Source organism: Numida meleagris, chromosome 5 (genome assembly GCF_002078875.1).
Source record: "Numida meleagris isolate 19003 breed g44 Domestic line chromosome 5, NumMel1.0, whole genome shotgun sequence".
Taxonomy (NCBI): Eukaryota; Metazoa; Chordata; class Aves; order Galliformes; family Numididae; genus Numida; species Numida meleagris.
Genome location: NC_034413.1, coordinates 5,179,707 through 5,193,837, shown reverse-complemented (window position 1 = coordinate 5,193,837; position 14,131 = coordinate 5,179,707). Strand labels below are relative to the sequence as shown.

Here is a 14,131-nt window from a genome sequence, read left to right as displayed (position 1 = left end):
CTCATGACAGACCGTAAAAGTAATTCTGTAGAATGTGTATTATGCTGCCTTTAAGCAAGGCTATGTTTGAGTATAGATTTCAGTATGAATTAATACTTCAAACAGAACTTATCACTAAACAGACTGTTTCTGTCTAACACTGCTCTGCCTTGTAGGTGAAAATGAAACAGTGTCCTGTTTTCGTGCACATTTTGAAGAGCAGCTGAAAAATTACAAAAAGCAGGTGAGTGCTTCATGATGAAATAGTCAGCTTACAACATTTTTTACTAGTTTTTTTGATGATTGGAGTGATGCTACATGAATAGAATCTTATCTCAGTTTAGAGTTACCTGAGAAATGTAATAACTTGCAAAGATGTTTAAGCCCTGCTTTTGTATACCTGTCCTTAGCATTTTATAGCTCTTGTGCTAATATTCAGCTAACGTTTAAAACTTACTTGATCTCAAGTACAACTTATCAAAGACAACTTATACAAAGTGACCTACAGATCTCTTTTCAACTCCTGTTCTACTTATTATATGATATCAGTCATACTGCAGAGGGTAACAAGTGTTAAATCATCTATGTTTCTGTACAGGTCATTATTAATTTGGTGGATCAGACAGGCAGAGAGAAGATTATTGGAGATGCTTACCTTAAACAAGTTCTTCTGTACAATAATGCAAATTTGACCTATGTTTCATTTGACTTCCATGAGCACTGGTAAGAAACATTTAAAAAGATTGCTTTGCATATTTTATTTAACAAAGATATAAGGGAGGAGAAAAGCCATTATTTCTGTCTTCTACGTGACACGCTTTCTTTTGAATAGGAAGAATATATTTTGTAAAGCTATATAAAAAGTTCAAGTTGGGATAAACAAGCATTGCTTTTTGTAGATTTTTTTCACTGAACCTTGTTAAATATGCACTGTTATTATGCAAAACTTAAAGTTGCTGTGCTTTTTTAAGCAAAGGTTTCTTAACATGCTGTGAATGTGAATTGGTGGCTGACCTGCTTTTCTAACAGTTTAGCATTCTGCACTTAATTCATTACTATAAGCTATTTTTCTTCCAGAAGATCCATCACATTTAGAGAATTCTAATGCTGTTTCATAATGAAATACACAAGATTTTACTTTAATGCAGTATAAATATGCTGTTTTCGTGACTCTACTCTGACATTGGCGTGGTCTAGTGCAGTGTTTGCCTGCCCAAACGTGATCTGTCACACAAGCATGTATTTTCCTTGCTTCCCTCAAGCAGACTGCAGTTGTGGGCAAATATAGTATCTAAAAAAACGTAACTCTTTGCTTCCTAACTTAATATAAGAGATGGGTCTGGCCTGGAAAATGAGCTTTCATTTCTGTTTCCTTACTTTTCTTCCAAGAACTGTAGTAATGAGTAGTGTTTTTCACATGGCATAAGTGAATAGGGTACCGTACTGAAAACACAATTCTTGTGTATGGGAACTGTTGAGTCACAGCCTGAAACACTGACTGAGCACTTGGGGGAAAGACCCAGTCAGCCCTGGGAGCACAGCTGAAGGCAATTCACCTGTGTGACCAGAAGGGGTGGAGCCTGGCTCCACCTTGCTTAGACCTCATTTAAGGGCTGACTGCCACTCTAGAAGGATTTCCTGGAGATCTAGGACGAGATTTCCTCCAGAAGGAGATCCTTCCTTGATGGAGCTTTTCTCTGTGAACCTAGATCTTTGGAGAGGGGTGAGCAATCTTCTTCCCTTTCTTTATAGCACCTTTCTATCCTGCTGGTCCTTCTGTCATTGCACCTCTTTTGTGACTCCTTTTCCATCCTGTTGATCTTTGCGATTGCTACATCTTGGCAGAGGTTGTCCGAGGGTGTGTCTGTAGGTGTTACTATTATAGGATCACGGGAGAAGCAGGGCAGGCTATCCCAACTTCAAGTCCTTTTTTGTTGACTCTGCCTAAAATATTACAGAATGTTACACAGTGAATAGCTGCACGCTTGTTTTTTTCTTATAGAACCAGTTTTCCTGAATGCTGATTGTGTAGAACTTAAATATCTGAATGTCTTGCCTTAGGTTTCAGTATTGAACTGTTTGAAATGTTCTGAATTTTGGTTGCTGTTTAAAGTTTGTCAGATCACCTACTTCTCCCATTTAGCTAAATCCTTAATGTTATTTGTTTTCTATTACTTGCAATGCTGAAGAAAATCACTACTTCAGTTCAAACTAACTGCTATGAAATTCTGTATTTTAGCCGAGGAATGAAGTTTGAAAATGTTCAAACGCTGACAGATGCCATTCACGACATCATTCTTGACATGAAGTGGTGCTGGTAGGTACTTAACTGTTTTCAAGCGAGTATTAAATACTTCTAGGGGGGAAAAAAGTGCCTATTCAGAGGCCTTGAATTTGTCATAACTGCATATTTTGTTGTGCCAAATTTGTGCATCACTGTGTATTCAGTATTCAGAAGCATTACTGTTCTATATATCTAACTGCAAAAATTCTCAGGTACTGTTTTCTCGTTGAGGTTTACTGCCTTTAACATTTTTAAGGCTTCTTACATTTATGGGAAATGCTCTGTATTTGACCCATAAACCCTAGAGCTGCAGCCCTACTGTTGAAAACAATGTTTTCTCAAGTAAGTGAGACCAATGGTAATTAATACTGAGTAGCACATGGTGGGATGATGAGTGAAATCAAACTATATTCCATATATAAAATTTTCTGTGTCTGTAGGGACTGATAAACTAACTACAACTGCTTTCACTCAATTTTTTTTTCTCTTGAAAGGGTTGATCAGGCTGGTGTGATTTGTAAACAGGAAGGAATTTTTCGAGTTAACTGCATGGACTGTCTGGACCGTACCAATGTAGTGCAGGCTGCTATTGCAAGAGTGGTCATGGAACAGCAGGCATGTATAACTAATGTCATCTTTTGAGTATTGAGTTACTCAAAGCTCTACTATTAGTCAGAGGGAAAATTACATCTACTTGTGTGACATACTGTAGGTACCTGCTTTAGCAGGGGGGTTGGACCTGATCTCTTGTCCCTTCCAACCCCTGCAGTTCTGTGAAGTCTTTGTTACTGAATAATGCTGAGTTAACATCTGCTGGAAAGGGTCTTTGCAAACTGCTTGGAGAGCCATGAAGCTGCTAAAATAACTCAAAATCGTTTTAAAACAGTGATGCCTAGCCTTTCCCTTCAGAGAGGAAGGAACTATCTGTTCACATCTTGATGATTCTTTTGTTGGGATTTAGTCATTTCAGTTTAAAATGTGCAGTAACAAAGTTGTTTTTGTTAAAAACAGTCCCCTAAGTGAGATGTTTAAGGACTAGAACCCAAGTAAAAGTTGGATGCTATTTTAGCCGCTGTGAAATGAGATGGAATATGGTACAGCATGCAAGGACATTCCTCTTCTGTGTAGAGGAACAACTAGTTCATGATGTCAGTGTCCCAGATAGTTTGATCCTCTGCCCACTCCTGGATGTAACAGTACTTGTAAATGTAGCATAGGAGCTTCAGTTTTTCCCCCAACTGAAAATGAACAAATCTGGCTATATACCTTAAAGTAAGGGACAAAAGATGAGGTGGGCATTTCATAAAGACAGATTGAATGGCTCGTACCCTATTGTCTGGCAGTTGCTGTTTGCAGATAATAAACAGGTTTCTATTTCCATTACCAATGTAGATTCAAAGGCCATCTTTCTAAATAGAGGATTGCACGGCATGTGGAGAGGTCTTCATTAATAATTATTGTAGTATTAGCTATGATGTGCTCTGTCCTTCTGATATCATAGCCAAAGTACTTCAGAATCAATTTGTAGCTGAGAAAACATTGAGAGTTGATTGATATGAAGTGGAATATTTACAATTACATGCATCTTGCCTTTGAATTTTCTAGGAACTGTAGGATTAGCTTTATGTCAACTGGGAACTTAATAGGGTTTGCAAAGTGAATGAATGGCCTTGCATCAATTTTCACCGAAGTTGCAAACATGCTTTAGCATTTTTAATTATAAGTTATAAATTGAGGTTTGCCAAAGTATCCTGACAGTAGGTCTAACACTAGTGACTACTGCAGTTACATATAATAGTATTGTTTTCAGAATGGGAAACTCTACAGCATTACCAATTTAATATGTGGAGAAAAAGAATTCAGTTTTTATTATACCTGAGACTTATCTTGGAAAACCTGCAAGTGCTGGATGTTCTGAAGAGAAAGATATCAGGCCTTCAGTACCAGTGTTAAGCAGTAACAGTCCAGGATGCACAAGCCTTTATGATAAACACAACATACCAAGTTGCTATTAAAGTTTTCTGTCAAAGAAGGAGTGAGTCTGAAGATGGAGTGACTATATTGGTTTTAGTGTCTACAAGAAAAAGATCAAGTCTTCATGGCATGCTTCTTCTCCTGCAAGTAGAAAGAGATTCCACTTTATTTCCAGACCTTTGACTTTATGAATACCTTTGCAATAAAAGTAATTAGTTTGTTTAAGCTGTTGGAACTTTAACATGGATAGCAGGTAGTGACACTTGTTCTCTTGATAGTTTACTCAATATACAGAACAATTCTTATTGAAATGTTCTTGTCTTCCTTCAACTAATTTTTTTTTTTAAGACTGGTTTATGTCTGTATTTAATATATTACCACTATTTCCAGTGATTCTTCTTTTACGGTGTTTCATGATGAATCACCAATTCACTGTTGACAGGGAATTTAATCTGAGAGATGAGCAGACTGGGCTTCTTATTCAGACAGTATACAATTTAATACTAAAATGCTTAAGTGTTTTCTTTCTTTATTCAAGCTCTGATACTGTGAATGACTTTATCTGGAAGCTTATATTAACAGTTATCTCAAATTCCAGCTCAAAAAACTGGGTGTGATGCCACCAGAACAGCCTTTGCCGGTGAAATGCAATAGAATCTACCAGATAATATGGGCAAACAATGGAGATGCCATAAGCAGGCAGTATGCTGGCACAGCAGCCTTGAAGGTAAGGGTCAAGTGTTACCTATTTTGTTACTGAGTAGTGTGCTACATTGTAGTTTTACCTCCAGTGGAAAGTTGTCTTGTGGAAGAAGAATTAGCCAAGTACTCTGTTTTCATGGTGGAGACTGTGTCCTTTTAACAGAAGAACATTTTGCATGAAAAATGAGGAAGACTGGAGCATCCAGGTGTCTGGTGGAACTGCTGGCTCTAGTTAATTTTATTCTATCATAACTTTATTCTGCACTTTCATGTCTACATGCATTACTCTTAGCTGAGCTAGGAGTTTAAGATTTCTATTTTGCATTACTTCTATGTAAGCAGAGTTAGAGTACTTTTAAGCACAGTTGAGGTACTTCAAAAGTACTCTGAGAGACTTGGTATTAGGCTATGTAAATGGTAGGACGGTACTAATTCAGTTATTGTTTTAAAGGCTTTTCTTAATTAGTTGCAGTACAATCTAACAAGATTAGAATCGGGCATGAAATCCCTTCCTGTCCACTCCTGCTTTTAGTAGTCTTTGAAAAACCACAAGCATAGAGTTGAAGCTACTTCCTGTGTGCTCTGGTGGAACAATTCCTGCTATCTGGTATTGGAGAAAATCTATGCAGGAGAATGCTTTACGCTTAAATCTGTTTTTAAATCTCTCTACTAAACTATGATTTGTTTGTTACACTAGTCTTCTTACTACAGTCTAAGACTGCCCAACACTCCTGTCATATTACTAGTATTTGGCTTTAACTCTGGAGCACAGAACTTGGTTTAGAGACATAAGTTCTTAGCTCTTCTGCTTGCTAGATATCTCTACTCACTATTGAGGTTAACATTTAGATTGTGAGATTTCTTTCAAATTAAAGGTGAAATACACTTGAGATATTCATAATAGTAGCTATCACGGTTTTTAGAACTACTCTACACCAGTACTCAAGTTCTCTGAAAATAGTCAGACACCTCTAATGGAGTGTGACTACTAAAACTACTTCTCACCTTCTAGATCACCGCAGGCATAAGAAGGCATGAAAATGTGTTTCTTAAAGTGTGGATATATACTGTTTTCTTTCAGTTGAAGTTAGCTTGCTTTAGTAGCAGAGGCAAAAAAGATGCTAACCCTTTTCAGCAAGCTCCAGTCTTCTCCATTGTTTCAATAATGTTTCCTTTGATAAAGGACATAATAATTTTTTGAGGTGTTCAAGCATCCCAAACTGAGTCTTGAACACCTGGCTTGAGTATTAGGTGGCATTTATCTGAATAGTTTTTCATTATGATTATACATAGAATTCTATTTCTGTCAAAAGCGTGTAAGATTCTCTTCAGAGTCAAACAATGCCATGAGGAATACTTTGCTTTTCTAACAACATTTATTTTCAACTTGTGTATGGAAGTAGTTATTTGAACATTACTTCTGAGCTGTCATTTGTTCAGTCTGGAGTATCAGGATGCCAAAGCTTTTGAGCTAAGACTGCTGCTTCCAAGTTGTGTGTGTGCATGACTTACATGTTCTTGTAACAGGGTGACTTCACAAGGACTGGAGAAAGAAAGCTGGCAGGAGTAATGAAGGATGGAGTAAACTCTGCAAACAGATATTACCTGAATCGTTTCAGAGATGCTTATAGGCAAGCAGTCATAGGTAAGGATAAAACTTCAGTTAAGCTAAATTATTGTGCTTCAGTCTGTTCAGAATCATCTTGGCTCTATCTTTGACTGCTTTTTCTATGTGCCTCTGGTATACATAGCATTTATTTCTGTGCAGTGGGCACCATATGATGCAAGCACTTGGACATTAAACACAACTCAGTTCAGCATTAATTCTCTTGTGACATCTCTTAGCCAAAGAAAGGTTCAAATTTTTGTAGGAAAGCTTTCATAATTGAAAAAAACACTTGAAAAATGGTTACTTATTCTTCCTGAACAGAATGTTGACTGAATTGAGAACTCTAGGTAAAATTTTGTATTGTAAAAAAAAAAAAAAAAAAAGTTACAGCTCACTATTTTAAGAACCGCTTCAAGAACTGACAAAGCAATTAAAAGACTGCTGTTATGTATTGCTTAACTGTTGGCAGCTTCTTATTGGTGTCTTGTGTTTTTTAAATCCAGACTTGATGCAGGGTATCCCTGTAACAGAGGATCTGTACTCCATATTTACAAAAGAGAAAGAGCATGAAGCCCTGCACAGAGAGAATCTGAGAAGCCATCAGGAATTGATTAGCCAGCTGCTGCAGAGCTACATGAAACTGCTTTTACCAGATGATGAAAAATTCCATGGAGGATGGGCACTTATTGATTGTGACCCAAGGTCTGTTGAATAAAGTCATAACTGACCAGCTGCTATCACACCTGTTAATTACTTCTGACAAGTTATATAACTTTGATAGCTGCTATGTTAAACAAATGCAAATATTCAGCTTTGAACTGCAGTTGAGTAGTTGTAAAATTCTTACAAATGTTGTGTATTTTATATCAGATGCCATAAAAATGGTGGGTGCTTGAGTACTTTTGAAAAATCAGCTGGCTGTGCATGCAAAATGTGGTAGGTAGGACTTATAACTACCCTTAGTTCCAGAAGGGGCTGTTTGATCTGTATTTCCGTATTGCTTTGTAGCGGAAGTGTAACTTGACTTCAAAGCCATATTGGATCAAGTTAATTTCTGGTAGTATAGATGGGTAGTAGGAAAGCCTAGGTGGTTTTTCATTGTGATAGTGAGCATAAACTCTAATTTCATTGATAAGTCTCCTTATCAAGTTCAAAGTACTCTAACATATAATAGATAAACAGTGGTTAGATCTTCTGCAGGCTAAACTTTAACATCTAAAATAGCAAAGATGTGCACAGACTCATCACCTGGATTCTCTGAGATCTTTTTCTCTTAATCTGTTAGCGTCTTAAGAGCTTGTGAAGGTTTATTTTTTTGGACATGGTACTGACCTATTTGAGCTATTGTGTACCTCCAGGTGTAAGAGGTCATTGTAAAAGAGGGTCCCTGAAATATGCTGTGGATTCATTGCAGCTGTGAAAGGAAAACTATTTATTCTTTTTCTCCTTCCTCAGTCTCATTGATGCCACTCATAAAGATGTGGATGTTCTACTGTTACTCTCTAATTCTGCCTACTATGTGGCCTAGTAAGTTACCAGCATTTCTTACTTTGTGGTTACTCTTACTAGCTTTGTTTCAGATTAGTAAGTTTTAAACTCTGATTCTTTTTTTTCTAGTTATGATGATGAAATTGACAAGGTGAATCAGTACCAAAGGCTAAGCCTTGAAGCACTGGAAAAAATAGAAATAGGTAAGAATATAAAATGCACGTGTTTCTTGAATGCTCTTAACAATAGCTTGCCCAGTTAATGCGTCTGTAGTCTGCTTTGAATAGAAACAGGAAGCCTCCACATGTTGCATCCTGTGTAGTGCATCCTAGAAATTTGCTCTCTTGCTGGTAAGACACCAGAGTTGAGTCTGTTCTTTCACAATCTTGTCTTCTGGTCCTGCTTGAAATGGAAGCTTTGATCACTGGTAGGGCTCTAAAACAACAAAACTGCACTCTCAAACTCTTCCAAAAAAACACCAAGGCACCAAAACCAACACCATCAATTCATCAAACCAAAATGAATCTCTCAAATGGCAGTAGCAGATTAGTCAAATTCTGTAATCAATCACAGGTATGTGTATTTGGTGAACCTTTTTATTTGATCCAAATACAGCAGCTGTTTCTCAATTGTGTTTTAGATCATGGCTTTTTAAAATTTGTTCTTCTTTAGTAAGGTCTGATAAGAAACATGCTATTTTGGAATTGTTTTATGTTGATTAACTTCTATTGCTGCCCCCCTTTCTCCGTTAATGAAGTTAAATCATCCATTACAGAATGCCTCGTGATTTTATCACCACCTTGCTGTAACTCTCACTATCCATGTATAGTTCCTAAGAACTCTTTGGAGAAGTCTGCCTCACTTGTGGATTTCCCCAGTGGTACAGGAGACACCTTGGTGTACTAATGAAAGTTGAAACAGCAAGATCAAATACCTTGCTAAAAACATATAACACCTCCAGCTGTTTAGTGATATAGATACCATTGAAGTGCATTGAAAAGTTGAAATACTTGTCTTAAATCTTGAAACTTATATTATTGGTGAATATATAACTTTCTCTCTTTAATCTTCTCAGAAACATTTCCTAGGATGTAGGATTAATAGATGCAGAGCTTTTCTCCTAACTGAAAGGATGATCTATAATAAACAATCAGACTGGATTGTAACAGATGTGTGTAAAGTCCATTTGCTCTTTGAAAGTAATTGATAATTTAGTTATTGTGGAAAACCTTTCATTTAAAATGCCTATACCATTTGAAGAAAACATGAAGCTTTTCTCACTTGTTTAGGTATAGTCTCCACAATATCTTCATTATTCCATTCAAGGATATTTCAAACTTTGTTTTTTCTCAGGGCCTGAACCTACTCTCTTTGGCAAACCCAAGTTCTCATGCATGAGGCTACACTACAAGTACAAGGACACAAGTGGATATTTTCACACCCTTCGTGCTGTGGTACGCAACCCAGATGAAGATGGAAAAGGTTTGTTTCATGTGTAAAAGCTTTATATGTGAAAGTGTACTAATTATACTGCTTTTCTCTAGAAAACCTTTTCCATAGCTGTCAAAGTAACTTATGGAGGATAACCTTTAATAAAACTAACTCTTCTGTTAGGGGGAAGAAAGGTGTATGTCCTGTGTGCACACTGAATGGTTACTGTTTTAACTGAAAAATAAGGCTCAGATATGGTTTTAAAGCAATACTTCCATCTAGAATGAAGACATCCAGTTTTGGAGTAATGAAGATCTAGACATAAGGATAAAACAGACTTCATATTGGCTCCTAATGAGCATAAGAAATTGGTTTAGTTAGTGAAATCAATATCTAGAAGTGTTCTTGCTTCTTGTTTAACTAAATTAAAGGAATGCCAATAGGGAAAACCATCACTCTTTACCTGGAGCACTAACTTCAGTCAAGAAGGATTAAAATAAGTGTAATTGCATATGTTCCTTCTGCAAATGCATCATGGCAGTGATTTGCTTACACCAACGCCCAGTATGCAGGGTGTAAGGAGTGTCTATTCTCTGCTTAAGCTTGTTTGTAAGCTTTAAATCAGTTGCAACTTGAGTGCAACTACTCTAAAGAATAGGGGGAAAAACCCCAACCTTAATTAAGTTACAAAAATGTCTAATTTTGAATCTTGGGATGTTGAGATGTCAAGTTTTTAAGTCTGACAGGCTGCTAATTGGATTTCAGACACTCTTCAGTGCATTGCAGAAATGCTGCGAATGACGAAGCAAGCAATGGGATTAGATGTGCCTGTTATTGAGAAAAAGCTAGAGAGGTGAGTGCTTTAATGATGCAAATCTTTGTCCCAGTTTTGCTGTCGTCTTAGTGGCTAACTGTGTGGTAATGTGTGATACCTAAAAGAAACAGTCCTGTTTCTAGCAACTGTGCTAGAAATTAACTTGTTACGGTGCTTTCAGTGGTCACTATCTGCAGATGTTTTCTTAAAAGTACAAACAAGAATACTGTTTTATATATTCTATGTAATCACAAATGTATGCTATCAAACGTAACATACTGCAAATTGGGTACTTCATGATTAGTCTGAATTTTAATTCCTAGCTGAACTTTGATGTCTGCTTTGTTAGTTCTGTAGTTAGGGGAAAAAAAAAAATTTTAGATTAATTCCACTGAAATGTTTAGCAAACCTAGATAGGGTCTTGCGTGAAGAACATTGATAGAAGATGAGCTGATACTTGACTCTTAATGTCTTGGATTAGTGGACAGTGTTTCTCAGGGCAGAGTTGGTGTTTTTAGAATTTAGATTTTGAACCAATGAACACCTGTGTATTGATCAGAATGGCATGAGTTTCCATTTTTGCAACCTCATGGAGAGAAGAGGATAGTTCTGAAGCACTTTCTAAAAGTTTTTAGATAACTTTGTCTAATGAGCTGTAGTCAACTTCAAGGTAATCCATATCTCCAAATACTAGTGGGGTGTTAACACTGAAGAAATTGTTTAAAAAGAACAGTGGAGTAGAAATAAGGGGATGACTAACTGGTATTTAGCACATTTGACTAGTTCAAGCATTCAAACTTGAACTGCGTGAGCTAGAAAACGTGTTGCGCTGCACAACAGTAAATTGCCAAGCAGAAACCTTCAGAGCATGCATCTCAGTGACTTTCTTTTCCATCTGATTATTGGGGTATTATTTCAGTTATTAAATCAGTTTCATCTAAAACTATAACTATTTGTGTATTTTTTGCCTTTCTCCTTGTTTAGATGCCATTCTGTCACACCTTTGTTTCTGTTTTTAATTTGAGCTTATATGGGTACAGTTTCTGTATGGAAAAGAATGCATTTTCTAAAGTGCCAATCTTTATGGAAATAAACTGGAAAATGGTGACTACTTGGTGTTTATAGATGAAATTCTGTTAGCTGGACACTAGAGACTGGTTTTTCTTCCAGGAAGAGCAGCAAACCTCACGAAGACATCATTGGCATTCGCTCTCAGAACAGAGGGTCCCTGGCACAAGGCAAGAATTACTTACTCAGCAAGTTCTCATCCCTCAATCAAAAAGTGAAACAAACCAAATCCAACGTAAACATCAGCAATCTTCGGAAGTTGGGCAGCTTTACCAAACCTGAGGTGAAAGTCAATTTTTTAAAACCGAATTTGAAAGTTAATCTTTGGAAATCGGACAGTAGCCTTGAAACTTTAGAGAATCCAGCAGTAGATACTAAAGTCCATGCTGAATCTGATACAGAAATGTCAGATAATGATTCTTTCCACTCAGATGACTTTCTGACTAATTCTAAATCTGATGAGGACAACCAGTTAACTGACTCTCTAGAGAACATAGGGCAGATAGATTATGTGCTGCCTAGTTGTGGTATCATTGCCTCGGCTCCACGGCTGGGCAGTCGGTCCCAGTCTATAAGCAGCACTGACATGAACATCAGCATTCATGTTCCATCTGAGATTCACGTCACTCAGGCTAGCCAGCCTGACTGCGAAGATGTTCCCGTACCTTCTGCTGACAACGCGGAGATGGAATTTGCTAAACCTATTGATGCGTACTGCCAGAGGTTTGTACAGGATGCTCAAAATAAAATGGCAGATGCTTTGGAGGCAGAGGCTTCCTCTCAAGAGCCGCATCATCTAATAAATGAAACAAGCAATAATATGTGTAAGAAAGCAGAGAACGCGACTGAAACTATCAGAGACATTCCTTCCAGGCCATCCCGGCTGGATGTACAATCTTCTGAGCCAAACCCTCAGCTCTTAGCTGTTGATGGGACTGACTTCACTAAATCTCACAGAAGCCCGGGATCTGCTTCTGGTATCCTTGAGACAGGACTCCACACAACTCCTTCTCCAGCTGACAGCAGCAGCAGAGCTGTGTCTCCTTTTGCTAAAATTCGCAGTTCCATGGTCCAGGTTGCTAACATCACACAAGCAGGATTGACTCAAGGGATTAATTTTGCTGTGGCAAAGGTCCAGAAGAGCCCTGCAGAATCAGAAGCTCTGAACGAAATCAAACAAAAAGAACTGAAAGAAATGTTTACACAATGCCAGACACGAATAATTCAAATTTAGTTGTTAATGGAGTGTTCTTCTAGTGGTGGCTTGTAATACCAATACTTAAAAAAAAAAACCTAACAAAAACCCAACAAACCTATATCGGAGTTCATTGTAGCATTAACTGCTGATGAATAATGGGATCAAAAATACGGATAACTTGTTTACAGTAAGTGCGAGAGATGCAAATGAATTTGGTTCTGACCAAGCTTCAGAATTCCCTTAGGCAGCTGAGACAAAAGAAGGGTAAATCACATTTGAACAGGTAGTTTAGACACTGGGACTCAGTAAGCATGCTGTTTATCTTAAATCTGTTGCACAGTTGTTTTGGGGGGACTAATTTTGTAGCTCTTCTGACTTCTGTAGAGAATATTTATACTGAAATGATTAATATTACTGCACTTCTATGACTTTACTTACCTTGCACTGCACCAGCAAAATAACTTCTTAATGGTAGATTATATGTTATTTATTTTTGGACTAGTATTTTTACTTGTTTCCATTGAAGTTTTAGATGCAATTTTCTATGAATTGTGCCTCTACAATGGGAATTGATGCTTTTTTTTGGTATTTAATTAAGTTAACCAGAAATTAAGACTTCTTACTGCTCTGCTCTTTCTACACTACCTGGGACACTTTCAGTAAAGATACGGTATCCTGATACAATCTGAAATATCCACAATCCTGCAGTGCAAACTTACCTTATAGATTTGAGGTGAAGGGAAGTGAAGCAAATGCTATCTTTTTCTTCTGTATTAAAGCTGTTTTATTCCCTTTTTCCAAAATCTGGATAGTGGCAATAAGTTCAGGTTTTGAGTTAGTGTAACACAAGACCAGCCCGATACCTGACCTTCAAGCATTGTGATCCCCTGTGCTGTCACTTTCCTAGTATATTCTAACTGTCCACTTGCAGAGATCTTAGCAACTTCTGAAGCAGAAGGCAAGTGTACTGTTTCCTAAAGTCAATGTTGCCATCAGAGCATAGTTGTCTCTATCTAATCAAAACCAAATTCATTACCAGCTCAAGCTTTGCCTACTTGCAGAATAAGGCTAACCTTCCATTCATACTGGGAACCAGGTTTTAAAAAAAAAAAAGCAGCACATGTACGTGTCAAAAGATGATTCTCTTCCAGAAATGCCTTGCAATGCCATTCTAGTGTAGGACGTTATCCAAAAGCAGATCTTGCTATGCTGTGGTTCATAACTCTACCTACTCTAACTCTACCTACTCTAACCACTGTTATAGAGCCAGTGCCTCTCTGTTCTAGTACATGTACTGTAGATAGGCTGCACGTGGTGTTTTTTAAAAACCAAGTGTCATGGGTAGGCTAGTACAGTGTCTTAGGACTTGTTTATCATTGTCTAATCTTTATCTAATCCTGATTGTCTGAAACTTTATTTATTTGTTTTACTGAAGTGATGTGGGTTTGGGATTTTTTGAGTGTCTATACTTGTGGCTCTATTTAAAATTCAACTACTGTATTTTAATGTAAACAATATACATGAAATATTTTAATAAAAAAACAGAACAAAAAGCTGCTTTCTTGCATGTTATCAAGGTATATG

The 14,131-nt window shown here is 37.3% G+C and overlaps 1 protein-coding gene across 1 annotated transcript in view; it reads left to right on the top strand.

Annotated features, from left to right (window-relative positions):
- The window catches only part of INPP5F (inositol polyphosphate-5-phosphatase F), a 39,133-nt gene extending 25,473 nt beyond the window's left edge, over positions 1-13,660 (top strand). Inside the window, exons 9-20 of the mRNA XM_021399474.1 lie at positions 156-223; positions 578-702; positions 2,219-2,296; positions 2,758-2,878; positions 4,836-4,964; positions 6,467-6,584; positions 7,052-7,250; positions 8,004-8,075; positions 8,166-8,239; positions 9,390-9,518; positions 10,233-10,320; positions 11,452-13,660. Coding sequence (XP_021255149.1) covers positions 156-223; positions 578-702; positions 2,219-2,296; positions 2,758-2,878; positions 4,836-4,964; positions 6,467-6,584; positions 7,052-7,250; positions 8,004-8,075; positions 8,166-8,239; positions 9,390-9,518; positions 10,233-10,320; positions 11,452-12,583 — 2,333 coding nt within the window. The 3' untranslated portion in view covers positions 12,584-13,660. The remainder of the gene's footprint in view (positions 1-155; positions 224-577; positions 703-2,218; positions 2,297-2,757; positions 2,879-4,835; positions 4,965-6,466; positions 6,585-7,051; positions 7,251-8,003; positions 8,076-8,165; positions 8,240-9,389; positions 9,519-10,232; positions 10,321-11,451) is intronic.